The 21632-nt window shown below is 50.1% G+C and overlaps 1 protein-coding gene across 1 annotated transcript; it reads right to left on the minus strand.

Moving 5' to 3' along the window:
* Positions 1-6406: 6406 nt before the first annotated feature.
* LOC137231218 (pregnancy-associated glycoprotein 2-like) lies at positions 6407-15047 on the minus strand. The gene is made up of 9 exons (XM_067751727.1): positions 14977-15047; positions 13714-13864; positions 12667-12784; positions 12451-12569; positions 11069-11262; positions 9811-9927; positions 8195-8336; positions 8009-8107; positions 6407-6559 (listed from the first exon to the last, which is right to left on the minus strand). The coding sequence occupies exons 1-9, from the start codon at positions 15027-15029 to the stop codon at positions 6407-6409; spliced, it is 1146 nt and encodes a 381-aa protein (XP_067607828.1). The 5' UTR covers positions 15030-15047.
* Positions 15048-21632: the final 6585 nt, after the last annotated feature.

Raw genomic sequence — 21632 nt, forward strand, 5'->3', positions numbered from 1 at the left:
TCTCAGAATACAGAGATTTCTACTGTAATCTCTTCCTTGGGGCTTGGCTGAAAAACCAAACTAAACTGCACGGATTAACTAAGAGTGGGGAGACTGTCGCCAACTTGGAGATAAAACACTGCTAACAACGTGATAAAAGTCAATGCTAGGGGCCATGCTTGACATTCGTGATCTCATGTGGTCACGAAGCGTGCGTTGTTGTCCTCAGCTGGAGAGGAGATCGCTCGGAGGAAAAGAGTTCAAATGGCAAAGTGAAGACTTTAGGGGCAGCCCAGTGACATGCGAGTGGCTTTATGTAGTGGGACAGATGGCACAGTTCAGGGGCACCTGTGATGCCAATATGCATCAAAGGTCTGGGCTAGAGTAGTATTACAATTACGCAGCTTCACTATTGGGAGAAATGTGATGCATGCATCCACAAGATACTTTATATCGTCCAACAAACATACACGGAGGCCCCTGTGTGCTGGGATCTAGGTCAGATGCTGGAAAGTCAACGTCAAGTAAGACAAGGTCCTTATCTTCAGGGAGCTAGCAGTCTAGGGAAGCTCTCACAAACGCATGACTCAGGAGGCAAGAGAAATGAATGGAAGGGCTGGGCGGGCACCAGGGACACAGGGCAGCACATGCCCTACCACTGGGGGCAGTCGCTCCTCAGCTCCCACCAGCGGCTGGTTGGCAAGTTTTCAAGAGAAGTTAGAAGTCTGGATATTTATGTAAAATCCCCTGATTTTAAATGTTAGCGACCAATTTTGTTTGTTTTTTTCAAAAAACATAGTGTGAGCCAAACCTCAAACAACTAACTGTGTGCTGGATTCAGCCTGCAGGCTGTGCAGGTTTTTGTTTCTGGCCTAGAGGTGGGAGTAGAGAGGGGACAGAGAGGGGGTTCAATTCATGTTGGTCGAATGAGTAAGAGACCGAATGCATCTTAACCACGTTAATTTTCCTTCCTTACGTAAAGAAAGATTACCAGGGTCATATAAACCAATGAATTTAATAATGTCCACTTGCTGAGCATCTGGTATAATTCCCCACTAGGGTCCATGCCTTGAAACATTTTCTCTACCAAACCAAGCATGCAAAGAAATAACTTCTAAGTGTCTTATCAGTCAAAGAAGACAAAAGAGACCACTCAGAGCTCCTGCTCAGCCTGAGGTGAACAGGGCTACCTGTTAAACTCTTATTCCAGCCAAAGTGAAGATGATGGAGTTTTATGGTTCCTTCCAGGCTTCCCAGGACGTGGGTGTTCCTGCGTGAGATCTATCCAGGCCTGTCCCTCGGGTAGAACAACGGGAGGCTGGCCTGGCCACCAGGTGGGTGATAGATTGGGTGCTGCGTCTTCCTACTCATTTTTGAATGTCGTTAAAATTCAGTTTTGGCGTTTCAGTCCCTACGCAGGGTATCTGACGGCAACTAGCAAGTGACACACACTATACCATTTAGCTCAGCAATTCTACTTCTAGGGATCCATCCCAAAGATACACTGGCAAAAATACAAAAAGACATATGTACAAGCCATTCACTGCAACACTGTTTGTAAAAGCAGAAGTTAGAAACTTACCTGTAGTGACCATCCATGGGGGAGTGTTGAATAAGGCACAGGGCATCCGAACAACTGGGCATGATGCAGATGGAGGGAGGCGTGGAGGGTGAGATCTTCAGGGTGTACTGTTTAGTTTTTAAAAAAGGGGAACCGGAGAAGTGCTTCTAGTTTGTTACTTTTACATACGTGTATATGTCTATTTTCAATAAGAAAGAGTGGAAGAATAAGCCAAAGACTAAAGGAAAAAAATTGTAATTTATGGGGGAGGGGCAGGGACAGAAGTGTGATTTTTCTTCTTATAGTTTGACTTTGCAACCATGTAAATGTGTTCCAGAATCAAAGAAGAGATAAACACATCTGTCGAAATTGAGAACTAAGACAAATGAGCCTAATTCTACCAAGTTGGTGACCCAGCCGCACACAACAAAACATTACTTAAGTGGCTTTAAAATGCAGAACTTTGACCTACATTCGGAGTGGGATATCTTCTAAGAACAAAGACAAACACACAAACACATCCTCCCTCCAAAACCAAACCCAAAACAAAAAACCAAAGAAATCTGAAACTATATCCGGCACCTTATTGTTGGTGATGTTGCTACTGTTATTTTGAGAGTATCTTATGTATGTTACAGGTTAACGCAAGTAAGTAACTAATGCTAATGTGGTCATGAAGCACGACTTCCAGTGGAAGAGAGAAAAGATGTTTACGTATGAAACAAAAAGCTTCAGTAAAACCCTGCGGTCTGAAAACTTGAATTGGAAGTATAAGTTTGTACCAATTAATTATTTTCTTTTTCTTTTTAAAGAAAATCTCGACTTTCTGGGTCTGACCACTGAAAAGCCTAGAAGCAATGGCAACTTGATAACAGGGACTTAGTGACTATCCTGAGGCCTAGCCTGTGGCCTCTGAACACCCTTTCCCACCAGAAGATACAGAGATTCTTGAAGAGATGGTTGATTTCAGGGCTGGGCCAAGAAATGCACAAGATAAGCCTGGGAATCTTGAAGGACCAGAAAGGTGAGGGCCTTCAAAGATCACCGGGGGCTGGACAAAAAGTTTAGGAATCCATATAAAAAGGCCGAAGTGGGACAATTTTAGCATCACATCAAATCGACTGAAACAAAATTAAATATATAAAAAACCATGACCGGGACTTCCCTGGTGGCGCAGTGTATAAGACTCCGGGCTCCCAGTGCAGGGGGCCTGGGTTTGATCCCTGGTCAGGGAACTAGGTCCCACATGCCACAATGAAGAGTTCACATGATGCAGCTAAAGATCCTGCATGCCGCAACTGAGAATCCCGAGCGCCGCAACAAAGACCCGGCACAGCCAAATAAATAATAAATGTATATTTTGAAAGGCCGAATAATATTCCATTCTATGTCTCTACCACATTTCCTTTATCCATTCAACTGTTGATGGAGCTAAGTTGTTTCTGCATCTTGGCTATTGTGAATGATGTTGCAACGTACAAGACAGGACAAATACCCCTTTGAGACCATGGTGTGAATTTTTTGGAATACATACCCAGAAGTGGGATTGCTGGATCAAACAGTAATTCTCTTTTTAAGTTTTTGAGGAACCTCCATTCTGTTTTCCAGCGGCTACACCATTTTACATCCCCGCCAACAGTGTACAGGGTTCCACATCCTCTTCAACACTTGTTATCTTCTGTTTTTTGATAATGACCATCCTAACTGGTGGGAGATGGTATCTCATTGTCATTTGATTTGCATTTTCTTGATGATTAGTGAGGGAGGAACTGAGCTTATCCCAAATTTACAGAATAGGAAACTGATGTCCAGAGATGAACTTACCAAGGTCACATGACTGGTAAGGGTCAGAGGTGGGATTTGAACCCAGGCAGAAAAGCTCCAGGATGTACGTGCCTGGCGAGTACGTCGCACTGTCTTCCATGTGCTTAGCAAACCTGGGATCATGCTGTTTTGTATTCTGTTCTTTTCTCTCAATGTCATATTGGAATGATTTCTCATAACATTAAATGTTCTGCTGAAACACAATTTTAAGGCGGTTGGTTGCATGATGACCTATCTATGCTGTGGACACTTTATGTTTACTGGGCCTGGGACATCCCAGATTTTCCCTTTTGTAGGAGACTCTGAGGACTACTTCCTGCTTATTTATGTTTGCGGGTCCTTCTGATCATCGCTTTAGCATAAACCTTAGAAGCAAAATTACTGGGACAAGACTATACATATTTTAAGAACAAGTCATTCCAAAAAGATTGTACCAACTTACAGTCTTTCAAGAAGTGTTTAGGATCTATCTTTCCCTGTTTTTTCTACCTTTTCTCTCACCGGTGGCTATAAATCTCTTTGGTCTGCATTGGGTAAAGGATAAAAGTGGAAGGTGGGGGAAGATTGTTGCTTCGAAGATCAGACTTTGGGACTTCCCTTGGCGGTTCAGTGGTTAAGAGTCCACACTTCCAAGGCAGAGGACATGGGTTTGACCCTGGTTGGGGAATTAAGATCCCACATGCTATGCGGCGCAGACAAAAAAATAGAAATAAAATTAAAAAGTTGATGGAGATCAGAATTTCTCCTCATGTTGGTAGCACAGGCTACAAATATAGAGCCTCAGGAACAGTGGGCTCATTAACCCACACAGCTCCAGCCCTGGCCTTAGGCTCATCTAGGGAGGCAAAGCCTGACTCTTTCTGCTTGATATTACGGCAGTAAGCCACGCTGACACCGTATGTGTCCCGACATGATGCAGCAGTGCGTTCTAGTGGAAGCATCTACTAATTCATCCATTCATTTACTCAACATGTATTTACTGAGGGCCTTCGATGTGCCTGTAACCACTACTGCAGCCACAAGATTGGAGGAGACTTCCTTCATCTGTACAATGGGGGTCATGCCCTGCAGGGGCTCATGGGGAGACAGTGAAATGCATATGTAATTAACCAGAGCTATTATTCTTACTCTTATTGGTAGTTTCTCCCCAACAGAGACATTGCTTATGGTTCCATGAAGACCACTTGGAAAATGAGTTTGACAAACTATTCACTTGAGTCTCCATTAAGCCCATGCATGACATTTGCTGTTTTAAAAAAAAATGCCATTTCTGCTCTCACCTTTTCCCCCTTTGTCAGCTCTGCAACCAGTCCTCTTTCACCCCCCCAAACCGATCATAATCCAGGGCCACCCCAGAGGGACCAGGCACACGTAACCGTGGACGTACGGCAGGTGTGCACAGAGAAGGTAACTGCAAGGCTTAAGGCTGTGTTTCAGGGTGGGGTGACAAGACTGAAGTGAATGCCCCCCTCTCGCCCGACTGCAGCCTTTCCCTGGTCCCTGAAGAGGAAGCCCCTCACTCCTCTGGCCCCCTACCCACACCTGTGTTGCTTTCTCCATCTGGCCCTTCCCATTGGGGGTTGTCTCTTTATGTGTCTCCATGAATCGGTGGCGGGTTCCTAACCCAGCCCTCTATCCCTGGGGTCCACCCCAGCACCTGGCACATAGTAGGTGCTCAGTAAATTTGTCCTGAATGGAGAGATGAGGAAGGAAGGGCGTCGTCCCTTTCGCTGATCTGTCTTGCCCGAGTAAAGGCCCACACCGCGCATTGCGTGGGCTGTGCTTTCCACCTTGTTTATTCTTCCCTGCTCCTTCTCTCACGTGGGTCTCCCTCCACCTCTGACCCCTGCTGTCCCCAGCCTGGGCCTCTGCTTCCAGGTGGGAAGAAGTGATGCTTCCACTCCAAATGTGCCAAACCATGGCAGCTCGAACCAGTGGTTTGTAGCTCTGCCCCTGGAGGAAGCTGAGAAACGCTGAAGGCTTAGTGCGCCCTGGGGCCCCTTTGCATGCGTGGCATCCTCGCCAGCAGCCTTGGAGACCAAGGGAAGGAGCATGCTGGGCCCTGGAGGGGTGGGCATGGCTCAGGGATCCACACGGCCCATCACTTGGGAAGTGGGACTGGAAAGGACACTGCAGGTGTGACACTGGCAGAGAGCTGGTGACTGGGGTGGGGGGACAAACGGGAACCATCTCAGCTTGAAGGGCCTCACCCAGAACCCCCCTGGAGCAGGCCACTGCCAAAGGTCCTGTGAGATGGGAAGGGTAGAAGGTATTTTTATTACCCGTTACCATCCCTCTGAAAGAGGAGGGGGCGGAGTTGGTGGGGGCCATCACAAACTCTTCCACTGTCTAGAACACTCGCGGCCACTTCCTTGGGGCCTGCCTCGCCCCAGCTGCAGTCACGTGGTGCTGGAGGAGACTGTCAATCACGTTGGGCAGGGCCACGTGATCAAGTAAAGCCAATCATAGTACCCCCAAGCCCCCCGCCAGGATGGTTGCTCCAGGGCTGGACACGTGATCTGAGGTGGCCCAATCAGAGCCCTCCTTGGTATCCTGAGGTTTTTCTGAGCTTCTTTCCTTAGGGATTAGACGCGTTAGGGATATATGTGTAGAAGTGTGAGGGAAGAAAGTTGTCAGGCTAAGAGAATCAAAGATGAGAGACGGGAAAGAGCGAGGGAGGGAAAGAGGGAGCTGATGGCTTCTGATTCCTTGGGTCCAGTCACTGAGATCTTCGCATCTGCTGTGGTTCCTGTGTCCCGGATCCCCAGTGTCCTTCCAGTAAGTCTCCCCTTTCCTTGAAGCCACTTGCAGTTGGGCTCCTCTCACTTGTGGTTCAGATCCTGCCCGGTCATGATGCACCTCCCCGACCCAAAGAGAGGCACCCATTTGTCTTAGCACCGTTGAGAATGGAAACTTTTATTCTTTGCTGAGAACGGGGCTTTGCAGAGCACCACAGTCCACCGCCATCCCTGGGTGGGAGTGCCCTACGTGTGAGTGAGTGTGTGTTTGGAGGGGGCCTGACTGCTGAAGCGGCCCCAGCCTTTACACTGCGGGAGCCAGGCCAACCCTGTTGTTTCCCCGATCGTAAACCGAGAAATACAGCCTCAGGAAGACGTCGCCCAGGATCCAGGTCTCCGAGCGGCTCATGTTCTCTGTGCCCCCTCCAAAGTTGCTGAGGCATTGGCCCTGAAGGTTCTGGGGGAGACGGAAATGCACAGCAGTCAGCCTGAGCCCTTACCTGCCACCCTCTCGGCATCCGGAGCCGCAGCTTCTCGGTTTTATCTCCCTCCTTTGGTAAGAACCAAGTGGCTCTCTCAGCAGCTGCGGAAGTGGGGTGCCCATCCAAGACCAAGAACGGCCAAGGCATGTGGTTGCCATGAGGGAGAGGGGCTGGGGGAGGGGAGGACGGGAGTTTGGGATGAGCAGATGCAAAGCACTATAGAGAGGATGGGTGAACGACAAGGCCCTGCTGTAGAGCCCAGGGAGCTCTATTCAAGCTCCCGTGATCAACTAGTGGAAAAGAAGAAGAAAAAGGATACAAACACATGTATAACTGAGTCAGTTTGCTGTACAGCAGAAATCAACAAAACACTGTATATCAACTATACTTGAATAAAATGTTAAACAAGAGCAAGAATGGCCTGTAATTCCCCTCACTCCTTCTGACCCTGCTCGCCGTTTCCTCTGCAGGGAATGCCTTTGCTTCTCCCTCTTCCCCACGACCCGTTCTTAGAGACTGCGCTCAGCCCCTCTAGGAAGGCTTCCTGGCCCCACGATCGCCCGCCCTGGCCACTCCAGGCCGGGTTGGGTGACTCACCCTGGTGCTCCCCTTGTGTACAGCCCTCATCACTCTAATCTGCGCCCGGCACCCCTCGGCTCAGCCCCCGGGGGTGCCATTTGCACGGGGTCCAGTGCAGATTCGCCTGGACCCATGCAGGCCTCCTCGTGCCTCCATGAGGCTGGGGGTTTAGAATGACTGAAATTCCCTTTCTTCCTCAAAGCCTCCTTGAGGCCATCAGCCTCCTCTGAACTCCCACAGGGAGCTGACATTAAGCCTCAACCCTGTGCAAGGGCCGTGCGGTCACTGTGCACCCTTAATTCACGGGAGCATGCAGCCTCCCCACAGAGGGGCCTGGTACCCCAACTCACAGAGTGGGAAGTGGGGCTTAGCAAGGGGAAGTCGCAGGCGAGGACGAGGGTCGCCATGTAATTTGTCATCCAAAGCAGGACACCTTCGAGGTGGGAGGGAGACCGTTAACCATTATGGTGGGACAACACACTGAGACTGTGGCCACCCACCCCACTTGTCCCTTGGCCTATTGCAGGGATTGCTAGAGCTGACTTTCTGTGTTCATCTATCTGAGGGCTCAGGTTGAACTGAAGCTCCTTGAGGGCAGAGGCCCTTAGTGTTCCCTTCTCCTTGTGCCTCGCACCAGGCCAGCACGGGGTAGTGTTCCATTTATTTCAGGATGATGGAAGTCCCAGACTGCCCCTTACTCTCAAGTGGTTGGTTTTGTGGGAGGCACTGGCCCAGCCACAGGGGCTCCGTGGCATCTGCAATGGTGTGGCTTGCCCTGCAGAGGGCCCCCTCCTGCAAGCAGGAGCCCAAGGGTTCCTGTAATTCCACCAGGGTTGGCCCTTCACCTTTCTGATGTAGGCTTGAGGGGGCACTGGGTAGTCGTTGCCGTTGATGCTGAAGATGATTGTAGGCAGGCGAGCCACATAGCTACATGAAACCGCATACTGTTAGAGAAAGAGGGAGAGAGGTTGGCCCAGGTGATCCCTGGTGCGTGGAGAGCCCCGGAGTGACCCTGTGGCGTGACCCTTCACCTCGTTATCGACAAGGCGGGCGCCGATGAGCCTTCGGATGGCGGTGATCACTCTACTTGGGCCAACTAGGAACGACGTCCCGGTATCCACAATGGCCTGGCAGCCGCGGCAACAACCAAAAGCCACACCGTTTATGGTGATGCTGAGAGACAGTGGGACAGAGTGGACACCAGCATCACTGTGAAGTCTCCCCCCATGACCGCCCCCCTCCCTGACTGTCTCCCTTCAGCTCACGCCCTGCCTCTGTTTGCCTTTGCTCTGGTCGCCTAACCTTCGCTGACTGCCTTTCAGCTCCTGAGTGCGTCAGGCTCTTTGGTGCCTCAGGGCCTTGGCATGTGCTGCTCGCCCTTCCTAGAAGACCCCCATCCCCTTTGTCTAGCTAATTTCTCCTCATCTTCCAGGTTCCAGCTTACTTGTCATTTTTTCAGGGAAGTCCTCCCCCCCAGACTAGATCAGGCTCCTGTCTTGGTCACACTCTGTAGTCTCTTCCTCATTACTAGCATGTACCGAAGTGGAAATTCATTTTTATGTGTGTGACTCGTTTCATGTACGTCTGCCTTACTAGATGTAAGGGCAAGTTGTAGCCTCAGTGCCTCTCTCAAGTGCCTAGCACACAGCGGATGCACAATGTATGTTTGTTGAATGAATGAATGAATGAAAAAGTGGATGAGGAACAACCAGAGCCCTGTATGTGCTGTGTGACCGATAACGGGTCAACCCACACGGTGAAGATGGAGGTTCTCCGGGGCAGCAGATGCTGAGAGTAGGGGTGTCGGAGACACAGGCTGCCCTGGGAGAGGTTGTCTCCCAGCATGGCCCACTCACACAGCTCAGACGCTGAGGCCCGCGGCCAGGCGATGCCTGATCTAGCCCAGGGGCCTCCAAAGGACACGGAAGCTTCTGTCTGAGGGTGTCACTGAGAATCCCGTCAGTTATTGCCCCTTGTTCTCAGGCCACTCCTGGATCCCGGCTTCCTGATTCTCTCTGTCACAGCCCCTGCCCCACTGTGTGCCCGGGGTGGGGGGTGCCTATGGGTGGGGCGAGTGTCCCTTTGTATGAGTTGCTTTCAGGTCTCAAGAATGCAGCCAACCTCTCTCCACTGCTGGGGAGTTTCTCCCTCAGGAAACCAGTTTTCCTGGTTTGTCCAGGACTTTCCCTGTTTTGAAACTGGTAGTTTTGTGTAGTGAGAGCTCCCTGGGTCCCGGGTAGCCCTAGACAGTTGGTCAGCTTATCGCAACCCTGTTCAGGCTGGTGACATCCTCCCTGATCCTCTTTTCACTGCACTTCAGGGTCTTCAAACCGTGCTCCCTGCCTTCCAGCGTGGTGGGTGCAGCCCTCTTGGGCTGCACACGTCTCTCTGAACCCTGTTCAGGACCCTGGTCAGAGCCCTGGTCAGGGGCCTGGGGTGATTATGAACCCATGGGTGGTGTGTGTATCTGTGTGTGTTTTTGTGTGTATCTGTGTGCCTGTGCGTGTGCTTACACGTGTGTCTTTGGGGGTGGAGCGTATGTCTGTGTGTGTGACTGTGCGTCTGTGCGTTTCTTTGTGTGTCTGCATGTGTCCGTGTGCACGTGTGGGAGCATCACTTGGGGGGGCCCTCAGAGGGAGGGGCTTACCGGTTCATGGTTATCTGCCAGTAGTGGGGTCGGGACACTGGTATCCACTGGAGCTTTCCTTTGTGGTAGCTGTTGTCCACCCCGCCTAACATCACAATGCTGCCATTCTCCTTCTGGCTGAGGAGAGAAGGAAGAGGGAGGGCTCGTTGTAGGAGAGTAACGGCAGGCACTGTCCTAGGGCTGTGCTGCTCCACCCATCCTTGGCACTATTAGGGTCCCCATTTTACAGAGACGGAAATTGAGGCCCGGAGGGATTGAGGACCTGTCCGAGGTGGGTCACCGACTAGTGAGTGGCACAGAAGGGGTTCGAAGCTGGGCAGCCTGGCTGGGCTCCGACCACCCACCCTTCTGGAGAGGGCCCGGTCCCCTCCAGCAACCAAAGTGCTCAGAGATACCCTCAGAGGACACCGTGCCGGAGGGGTCTGGCTGCCCCCTCGCCTAGCCTGTCATTGTTCAGAAAAGCCGAGGCTCGAGGGCGCCAAGGGTGTGGGCTCAGGCTCACCCAGGGTTGGCTTCACCAGCGTGTGTGACCTGTGCCACCCATGGGGCCTCACACGCAGCAGGGCCCTGAGCCTCTGCTATCCCTGTCTTGAAATTCCCAATACTTTTTTTTTTTTTGCGGTACGCGGGCCTCTCACTGCTGCGGCCTCTCCCGTTGCGGAGCACAGGCTCCGGACGCACAGGCTCAGCGGCTATGGCTCACGGGCCCAGCCGCTCCGCGGCATGTGGGATCTTCCCGGACCAGGGCACGAACCCGCGTCCCCTGCATCGGCAGGCGGACTCCCAACCACTGCGCCACCAGGGAAGCCCCTCCTAATACTTTTTGAACAAGAGGTCCCACGTTTTCATTTCGCGCTGGCGCCTGCGAATTGTGTAGCTGCTTCTGGGCTCCTGGTAAAATGTTAGTGAGGAGGAAACATTCCCACCATCCCTCTCCTTCCTCCCATGTGAAATCCATCAGCACATCCTGTTGCCTTTTCCTCCAACCTGTATCCTGATATCTTCCACTGCTCTCCCTCTTCCCTTCATACCCCCCTGGACCAAGCTGCTGCCCCTGAGCCCATGAGCATGCTTGTGTTCTCATAAAACTTTATTTACAAAAACCAGTGGCAGGGCCAGATGTGGCCCTGGGGCCATAGTTATCCCGGGCTAGACTGTCTCTCAGGAAACTTCTGGATCAGCTGGGCTACAACTTTTCATGCAACTGAAAGCATCTTACAGCTGACTTAGAGAGAGGGCTTGTGCAGTTCAGACTTACGTGCTCAAGTAGAAGGCAAAGACAGACTGAGAAATGACGCCTCGTCTCTTCAGGTTGTCGAAGACAGGGGTGGTCCCTTGGATGGCGAGGCTGCGGTAGCCCAAGCCCAGGATGCCATCAAAGGGTGCATGCTCCAACCCATACTGCGCCTTGCTCAGGGCAAACGGCTGGACCACATCGACAAGTTTCCCGATCTGTGGGAGAGGAGAGTGTTCCCACATAAAGGTTTGGGAAGTGGGGCTGGGACTGGGCTGGAATGGAGATGCCACGAGCACCGCAGAGAAGAACTGCGGCCTGGCTGTGCCCTGTGTTGACCTCAGATAGTTAGACCAAGCTGCGACTGGAATTTGGCTTCCATTTGTGCTGGGCTGTGGCTTTGAACCAACACCTGCCCATCCTGCAAACACCATGTGAAGTGAGCGAAATTGGCCACATGCTTCCTGTGCAGGTGGAAAAACAGGGACTCAACAGGACCAAATGGTTCCCACTGGAGGACAGAATGAGTAGAGAGCAGGAGAGTCTTCTCTTCGGCGTCACTATGATCTGATGACAGAAATGGACTGAATTCATCGCAATGCATTGTGGATTCTGCATCTGCCTAGGCAGACAGAAGCCCATTTTACAATGTCGCTGCCAGGGTGCTTATGAAAATTCTGCCTGGGAAACACGCTTTGGGGATGTGCGTCTGCGTGTGTGTGAGAGAGAGAGAATACTCAGGCCCTTTGGGGGATGCAGGCTATAGTTTTCACTAGGCTCTCAAAGGCCCCCTCTTGTGGACCCCCATTTATCAGGCCCTTCCCACGTCTGTGGCCCCCTGCTTTCCCTGTCTGGATTTCCGAAGCCCTCAGTTCCCCGCAACCGCCCAAGATCAGTTTTATCCTCTCCCCAGGTACCGCACACCTGATGAATCCTGACTGGCCAGCCCAGCTCCACCGTTTACCTGATGCCTGACCTTGGCAAGGCCCTGGCTTTCTGCACCTCGGTTCCCTCATCTGTCTAGTGGAGCTAATCATAGCACTTGCTATGTGGGGTTGCTGCAAGAGTAAACGCGTTATTACCGTGAAAGTACCTGGCACAGCCTGAGGATATAAGAGTGGGTGCTTTTTCCCCCTCTCTCCCTGCTCCCAGCAAAAGGAACCTTGAGCTGCTCATGGGCAAAGGAGCTGCAAACCCACACCTCAAGCCACTCTCTGGGTCAGCCCTTCTGGGAGTTTGTGTGTCAGCAGGGACACTGTCTCCCCAGGGACACAACACTGTGGGGTGGGCGGCCACCACTAGGGGACTTTGGGAAAGACGGGCCCTCCCAGTTGGGCCTGCATCTGTTTTGTAAGCCGCGGTTGCTCCCAGGGCCAGCCCTGACTCGGCTTCTGGTTTCCAGTTACCCGAACAGTGTCGTAGCCAAGAAATCCAACCATCCTCCCGGAGCCGTAGGTGAGGTCGACGGGGAAGCCCGAGAGCCGGAAGGTGGTGGACACGTGAGGGTTGAAGACATTGTGTGTATCTGCGGACACAAGAGATGTGTGTCCATCAGGTGCCAAGGACGGAGAAGGGGGTGGGAGGGGGAGTACAAGATGGGCGGGGGGGGGGCAGGTACTCACAGCAGGGGACACTGTCGCAGTAGGTGGAGGGCACCCACAAGTCAGCTGAGCCGGTGTCAAAGACGACCTTGAACTGCTGAGGGGGCGTTCCAATGGTGATGTTGCCGACATAGGCTAGCTACAGGGGCCGGGGAGGGGTGGTGTGGTCAGACCTGGCTGCCCTGGCCGCCCTCGATTCCCAGAGTACTGCTTCCCTCGAGGTGTCCCGTGTCTCCTGAGATCACTTTCCAACCGCCCCACCTCACAGCCTCTGCTCACACCGGTGCCTTCATTTGATTTTTTTCTTTCTTTTCCTCCATGCGGGCTCTTAGTTCCCTGACCAGGGATCGAACCCGGTCCCCCTGCAGTGGGAGCGCAGAGTCTTAAGCACTGGCCTGCAGGCGAGTCCTGGTGCGTTCATTTGAGAAGCTCTCCAGTCCCCCCTTTAAGACCCAGCCTGTTTCTTTCTCCAGTTGGCCCTCCTAGGTCACCCCAGGCCACCTCCTCTGAACTCAGACCATGTCCTATCACCACCACGCTTTTATTTGACATGTATTTACTCTTTGCCTATCGCTCAGGCTGTCCTATGCATTCTTGAGGAAGAGACGAGACCTTTTTTAAAATCAATAACAATAACCATAGTGTTAGATTTTTATGGCGTCACAGGCCATAGGGGCTCAGTAACTTTTTACTGGTGTCCTTGGATCTGCGGAGGCTGAACTTTGTCCGCCTGGCTTTATCTTTCGATCAGACACGGCTCACCTTTCATCTGTAACTCAGTGGCTCACTTAGTTCAGGAGGAACAATCTCCCTCAAACTAATGACATATCTTTGGCAAGAAATGGGTGTTTACCTGCCACCTGGTCATTGCCGAGCCCAGTTACCACCGACCAAGAGTTGAGGATGAGAGTGCCCTCTTCTCTGGGAATGGGGTCCGTATTCCCCAGAGTTTCTGCTTCCTGCAGGAGCCCTAGCCCCACCACACCGCCTGGCGCCTCCAGATGAACCCCAGTGCCAGGCCAGAGCACCAGGGGGCGCTGTAGAGTGCCATCCACCCAACACACTCACATCCAGGTAGTTCCTCAGGGGATGAAGAGACAATTTTGGGTCATGGGCGACATTCTGGGACCTGTCGTCATTGTTCCTCAACAGGAAGTTTGTCAGCAAGTTTTTTTCCCTGAGGGTTTCTCGCATGGTCTTCATCTTTGTTAGCGGGATTCTTTCACCGAGCATTGGGAAAAGGAAACAAAGAAGGGTCAGCAATCAGCTGTCTGTGTTATAGTACGACTGTCATACCTTGCATTGTAATGGCACTGTGTATATTCCAAGCATTTTTATGAGTGTCCTCTCATATCAGGATGCCATGAAAAGACCATGACAAAGACCTAGGTTTGAATACAGGTTCTGTTGTTTAATTTGGGTAAGCCATATGACCATTTGGAGTCTCAGTTTCCCCCTCGGTAGGTACAAAGGTAGAATATAGCTCCTATCGTCCGTATAGAATGCTCTGGGTATTAAGTGAGATGATGTATATAATGTACCTGACATGTAAGAAGTGTCCACAATGACAGCCCTTCCCATTGCTATTGCCATCCCACTGTATCTTTTTCTAAGAAGTTCTGGGAAGGAGTCCGAAGGGGGATCATTACCCTCTTTTTACAGGGGAGGAATTTGAAATGCAGGGAGTTTGTGACTTGGCTGTGGTCACACTGCTGGTTAGAGGTAAATCAGCCTAGAAGTAGCCTTCCAGATCTTTCTCCAGGGCTCCAGCAGAAGAGAGGGGTGAGAGAGGAAGCCAGGAGATGGGGAATAAATTAGGGAAATTAAGAAGCTAGAGAAGCAAGGAAGAGTCAAAATAGAAAAAACAAAACAAAACAAAAAAACTGAAAACTCAGAGAGTTCTGCATGCACAGAGACATCCAAAGGGGATGGAGAGATAAAGGAGAGAGATACAGAGATGAAGACACAGACACATACACAGAAATGCAGAGAGAGCAGAGAGAATACCTAGAAGCAATCACAGGAGAAATGCTGTTCATAGGACCACACTTACAGTTGCACAGGTTGTGCACTGAGCAATCCCAAGGAGTGCCATTTTCACATAGGTCATGATGTGACGGTACCCCAAGAGTTGTGCAGCCCTGCAGGCCTACCCCAAGACCCTTGGGCCCCATGTTGCCCATGGCACGGTACTCATCAATAAGTGAGAGTTGAACTTCAAGAGTGTCAGGGAATGATTACATTCCCTTCTAACCCTGATGGGTGGAAGAATAAGAGGACAAGGAAGACCCCAGAAAGAGAGATGATGCCACTTACAGTCCCCGCACTTACATGACTAGGCACTCTGAGAGGGCTACCAGCCCAAGGATCCCAAGCCACTTCATGCTTCTTTTCTGGGTCCAAGTACTCAGGAAAGAGTGAGTTCTGAGCATGCAGTGGTGGCCAAGGGCTCATAGTTATATATGCTCTGACATGCCCTAATTGTCCCCTTTAGGCCACTAATGGATCTGATTAGAAATACGAACCTCTCGATACAATCTTTACCTCCATCAGTGTCTGTGGGGAGTGGACTTGGAAAATTCTAAGAATACAGAGATTTCTACTGTAATCTCTTCCTTGGGGCTTGGCTGAAAAACCAAACTAAACTGCACGGATTAACTAAGAGTGGGGAGACTGTCGCCAACTTGGAGATAAAACACTGCTAACAACGTGATAAAAGTCAATGCTAGGGGCCATGCTTGACATTCGTGATCTCATGTGGTCACGAAGCGTGCGTTGTTGTCCTCAGCTGGAGAGGAGATCGCTCGGAGGAAAAGAGTTCAAATGGCAAAGTGAAGACTTTAGGGGCAGCCCAGTGACATGCGAGTGGCTTTATGTAGTGGGACAGATGGCACAGTTCAGGGGCACCTGTGATGCCAATATGCATCAAAGGTCTGGGCTAGAGTAGTATTACAATTACGCAGCTTCACTATTGGGAGAAATGTGATGCATGCATCCACAAGATACTTTATATCGTCCAACAAACATACACGGAGGCCCCTGTGTGCTGGGATCTAGGTCAGATGCTGGAAAGTCAACGTCAAGTAAGACAAGGTCCTTATCTTCAGGGAGCTAGCAGTCTAGGGAAGCTCTCACAAACGCATGACTCAGGAGGCAAGAGAAATGAATGGAAGGGCTGGGCGGGCACCAGGGACACAGGGCAGCACATGCCCTACCACTGGGGGCAGTCGCTCCTCAGCTCCCACCAGCGGCTGGTTGGCAAGTTTTCAAGAGAAGTTAGAAGTCTGGATATTTATGTAAAATCCCCTGATTTTAAATGTTAGCGACCAATTTTGTTTGTTTTTTTCAAAAAACATAGTGTGAGCCAAACCTCAAACAACTAACTGTGTGCTGGATTCAGCCTGCAGGCTGTGCAGGTTTTTGTTTCTGGCCTAGAGGTGGGAGTAGAGAGGGGACAGAGAGGGGGTTCAATTCATGTTGGTCGAATGAGTAAGAGACCGAATGCATCTTAACCACGTTAATTTTCCTTCCTTACGTAAAGAAAGATTACCAGGGTCATATAAACCAATGAATTTAATAATGTCCACTTGCTGAGCATCTGGTATAATTCCCCACTAGGGTCCATGCCTTGAAACATTTTCTCTACCAAACCAAGCATGCAAAGAAATAACTTCTAAGTGTCTTATCAGTCAAAGAAGACAAAAGAGACCACTCAGAGCTCCTGCTCAGCCTGAGGTGAACAGGGCTACCTGTTAAACTCTTATTCCAGCCAAAGTGAAGATGATGGAGTTTTATGGTTCCTTCCAGGCTTCCCAGGACGTGGGTGTTCCTGCGTGAGATCTATCCAGGCCTGTCCCTCGGGTAGAACAACGGGAGGCTGGCCTGGCCACCAGGTGGGTGATAGATTGGGTGCTGCGTCTTCCTACTCATTTTTGAATGTTGTTAAAATTCAGTTTTGGCGTTTCAGTCCCTACGCAGGGTATCTGACGGCAACTAGCAAGTGACACACACTATACCATTTAGCTCAGCAATTCTACTTCTAGGGATCCATCCCAAAGATACACTGGCAAAAATACAAAAAGACATATGTACAAGCCATTCACTGCAACACTGTTTGTAAAAGCAGAAGTTAGAAACTTACCTGTAGTGACCATCCATGGGGGAGTGTTGAATAAGGCACAGGGCATCCGAACAACTGGGCATGATGCAGATGGAGGGAGGCGTGGAGGGTGAGATCTTCAGGGTGTACTGTTTAGTTTTTAAAAAAGGGGAACCGGAGAAGTGCTTCTAGTTTGTTACTTTTACATACGTGTATATGTCTATTTTCAATAAGAAAGAGTGGAAGAATAAGCCAAAGACTAAAGGAAAAAAATTGTAATTTATGGGGGAGGGGCAGGGACAGAAGTGTGATTTTTCTTCTTATAGTTTGACTTTGCAACCATGTAAATGTGTTCCAGAATTTAAAAATACATAAATAAACACATCTGTCGAAATTGAGAACTAAGACAAATGAGCCTAATTCTACCAAGTTGGTGACCCAGCCGCACACAACAAAACATTACTTAAGTGGCTTTAAAATGCAGAACTTTGACCTACATTCGGAGTGGGATATCTTCTAAGAACAAAGACAAACACACAAACACATCCTCCCTCCAAAACCAAACCCAAAACAAAAAACCAAAGAAATCTGAAACTATATCCGGCACCTTATTGTTGGTGATGTTGCTACTGTTATTTTGAGAGTATCTTATGTATGTTACAGGTTAACGCAAGTAAGTAACTAATGCTAATGTGGTCATGAAGCACGACTTCCAGTGGAAGAGAGAAAAGATGTTTATGTATGAAACAAAAAGCTTCAGTAAAACCCTGCGGTCTGAAAACTTGAATTGGAAGTATAAGTTTGTACCAATTAATTATTTTCTTTTTCTTTTTAAAGAAAATCTCGACTTTCTGGGTCTGACCACTGAAAAGCCTAGAAGCAATGGCAACTTGATAACAGGGACTTAGTGACTATCCTGAGGCCTAGCCTGTGGCCTCTGAACACCCTTTCCCACCAGAAGATACAGAGATTCTTGAAGAGATGGTTGATTTCAGGGCTGGGCCAAGAAATGCACAAGATAAGCCTGGGAATCTTGAAGGACCAGAAAGGTGAGGGCCTTCAAAGATCACCGGGGGCTGGACAAAAAGTTTAGGAATCCATATAAAAAGGCCGAAGTGGGACAATTTTAGCATCACATCAAATCGACTGAAACAAAATTAAATATATAAAAAACCATGACCGGGACTTCCCTGGTGGCGCAGTGTATAAGACTCCGGGCTCCCAGTGCAGGGGGCCTGGGTTTGATCCCTGGTCAGGGAACTAGGTCCCACATGCCACAATGAAGAGTTCACATGATGCAGCTAAAGATCCTGCATGCCGCAACTGAGAATCCCGAGCGCCGCAACAAAGACCCGGCACAGCCAAATAAATAATAAATGTATATTTTGAAAGGCCGAATAATATTCCATTCTATGTCTCTACCACATTTCCTTTATCCATTCAACTGTTGATGGAGCTAAGTTGTTTCTGCATCTTGGCTATTGTGAATGATGTTGCAACGTACAAGACAGGACAAATACCCCTTTGAGACCATGGTGTGAATTTTTTGGAATACATACCCAGAAGTGGGATTGCTGGATCAAACAGTAATTCTCTTTTTAAGTTTTTGAGGAACCTCCATTCTGTTTTCCAGCGGCTACACCATTTTACATCCCCGCCAACAGTGTACAGGGTTCCACATCCTCTTCAACACTTGTTATCTTCTGTTTTTTGATAATGACCATCCTAACTGGTGGGAGATGGTATCTCATTGTCATTTGATTTGCATTTTCTTGATGATTAGTGAGGGAGGAACTGAGCTTATCCCAAATTTACAGAATAGGAAACTGATGTCCAGAGATGAACTTACCAAGGTCACATGACTGGTAAGGGTCAGAGGTGGGATTTGAACCCAGGCAGAAAAGCTCCAGGATGTACGTGCCTGGCGAGTACGTCGCACTGTCTTCCATGTGCTTAGCAAACCTGGGATCATGCTGTTTTGTATTCTGTTCTTTTCTCTCAATGTCATATTGGAATGATTTCTCATAACATTAAATGTTCTGCTGAAACACAATTTTAAGGCGGTTGGTTGCATGATGACCTATCTATGCTGTGGACACTTTATGTTTACTGGGCCTGGAACATCCCAGATTTTCCCTTTTGTAGGAGACTCTGAGGACTACTTCCTGCTTATTTATGTTTGCAGGTGCTTCTCATCATCGCTTTAGCATAAACCTTAGAAGCAAAATTACTGGGACGAGTCTATACATATTTTAAGAACAAGTCATTCCAAAAAGATTGTACCAACTTACAGTCTTTCAAGAAGTGTTTAGGATCTATCTTTCCCTGTTTTTTCTACCTTTTCTCTCACCGGTGGCTATAAATCTCTTTGGTCTGCATTGGGTAAAGGATAAAAGTGGAAGGTGGGGGAAGATTGTTGCTTCGAAGATCAGACTTTGGGACTTCCCTTGGCGGTTCAGTGGTTAAGAGTCCACACTTCCAAGGCAGAGGACATGGGTTTGACCCTGGTTGGGGAATTAAGATCCCACATGCTATGCAGCGCAGACAAAAAAATAGAAATAAAATTAAAAAGTTGATGAAGATCAGAATTTCTCCTCATGTTGGTAGCACAGGCTACAAATATAGAGCCTCAGGAACAGTGGGCTCATTAACCCACACAGCTCCAGCCCTGGCCTTAGGCTCATCTAGGGAGGCAAAGCCTGACTCTTTCTGCTTGATATTACGGCAGTAAGCCACGCTGACACCGTATGTGTCCCGACATGATGCAGCAGTGCGTTCTAGTGGAAGCATCTACTAATTCATCCATTCATTTACTCAACATGTATTTACTGAGGGCCTTCGATGTGCCTGTAACCACTACTGCAGCCACAAGATTGGAGGAGACTTCCTTCATCTGTACAATGGGGGTCATGCCCTGCAGGGGCTCATGGGGAGACAGTGAAATGCATATGTAATTAACCAGAGCTATTATTCTTACTCTTATTGGTAGTTTCTCCCCAACAGAGACATTGCTTATGGTTCCATGAAGACCACTTGGAAAATGAGTTTGACAAACTGTTCACTTGAGTCTCCATTAAGCCCATGCATGACATTTGCTGTTTTAAAAAAAATGCCATTTCTGCTCTCACCTTTTCCCCCTTTGTCAGCTCTGCAACCAGTCCTCTTTCACCCCCCGAAGCCGATCGTAATCCAGGGCCACCCCAGAGGGACCAGGCACACGTAACCGTGGACATACGGCAGGTGTGCACAGAGAAGGTAACTGCAAGGCTTAGGGGTGTGTTTCAGGGTGGGGTGACAAGACTGAAGTGAATGCCCCCCTCTCGCCCGACTGCAGCCTTTCCCTGGTCCCTGAAGAGGAAGCCCCTCACTCCTCTGGCCCCCTACCCACACCTGTGTTGCTTTCTCCATCTGGCCCTTCCCATTGGGGGTTGTCTCTTTATGTGTCTCCATGAATCGGTGGCGGGTTCCTAACCCAGCCCTCTATCCCTGGGGTCCACCCCAGCACCTGGCACATAGTAGGTGCTCAGTAAGTTTGTCCTGAATGGAGAGATGAGGACGGAAGGGCGTCGTCCCTTTCGCTGATCTGTCTTGCCCGAGTAAAGGCCCACACCGTGCATTGTGTGGGCTGTGCTTTCCACCTTGTTTATTCTTCCCTGCTCCTTCTCTCACGTGGGTCTCCCTCCACCTCTGACCCCTGCTGTCCCCAGCCTGGGCCTCTGCTTCCAGGTGGGAAGAAGTGATGCTTCCACTCCAAATGCGCCAAACCATGGCAGCTCGAACCAGTGGTTTGTAGCTCTGCCCCTGGAGGAAGCTGAGAAACGCTGAAGGCTTAGTGCGCCCTGGGGCCCCTTTGCATGCGTGGCATCCTCGCCAGCAGCCTTGGAGGCCAAGGGAGGGAGCATGCTGGGCCCTGGAGGGGTGGGCATGGCTCAGGGATCCACACGGCCCATCACTTGGGAAGTGGGACTGGAAAGGACACTGCAGGTGTGGGTGGCAGAGAGCTGGTGACTGGGGTGGGGGGACAAACGGGAACCATCTCAGCTTGAAGGGCCTCACCCAGAACCCCCCTGGAGCAGGCCACTGCCAAAGGTCCTGTGAGATGGGAAGGGTAGAAGGTATTTTTATTACCCGTTACCATCCCTCTGAAAGAGGAGGGGGCGGAGTTGGTGGGGGCCATCACAAACTCTTCCACTGTCTAGAACACTCGCGGCCACTTCCTTGGGGCCTGCCTCGCCCCAGCTGCAGTCACGTGGTGCTGGAGGAGACTGTCAATCACGTTGGGCAGGGCCACGTGATCAAGTAAAGCCAATCATAGTACCCCCAAGCCCCCCGCCAGGATGGTTGCTCCAGGGCTGGACACGTGATCTGAGGTGGCCCAATCAGAGCCCTCCTTGGTATCCTGAGGTTTTTCTGAGCTTCTTTCCTTAGGGATTAGACGCGTTAGGGATATATGTGTAGAAGTGTGAGGGAAGAAAGTTGTCAGGCTAAGAGAATCAAAGATGAGAGACGGGAAAGAGCGAGGGAGGGAAAGAGGGAGCTGATGGCTTCTGATTCCTTGGGTCCAGTCACTGAGATCTTCGCCTCTGCTGTGGTTCCTGTGTCCCGGATCCCCAGTGTCCTTCCAGTAAGTCTCCCCTTTCCTTGAAGCCACTTGCAGTTGGGCTCCTCTCACTTGTGGTTCAGATCCTGCCCGGTCATGATGCACCTCCCCGACCCAAAGAGAGGCACCCATTTGTCTTAGCACCGTTGAGAATGGAAACTTTTATTCTTTGCTGAGAACGGGGCTTTGCAGAGCACCACAGTCCACCGCCATCCCTGGGTGGGAGTGCCCTACGTGTGAGTGAGTGTGTGTTTGGAGGGGGCCTGACTGCTGAAGCGGCCCCAGCCT

This window comes from Pseudorca crassidens, chromosome 9 (assembly GCF_039906515.1).
Source record: "Pseudorca crassidens isolate mPseCra1 chromosome 9, mPseCra1.hap1, whole genome shotgun sequence".
Taxonomy (NCBI): Eukaryota; Metazoa; Chordata; class Mammalia; order Artiodactyla; family Delphinidae; genus Pseudorca; species Pseudorca crassidens.

Bases quoted from the DNA above. Each gene is read 5' to 3' on its own strand.
- LOC137231218 (XM_067751727.1), bottom strand. From the start codon at position 15,029: ATGAAGTGGCTTGGGATCCTTGGGCTGGTAGCCCTCTCAGAGTGCCTA. The intron at 13,865-14,976 runs GTAAGTGCGGGG...GCTCGGTGAAAG, and splicing joins CTCTCAGAGTGCCTAGTCAT to AATCCCGCTAACAAAGATGA. The intron at 8,108-8,194 runs GTGAAGGGTCAC...TTTCTCTAACAG, and splicing joins CCCGCCTTGTCGATAACGAG to TATGCGGTTTCATGTAGCTA.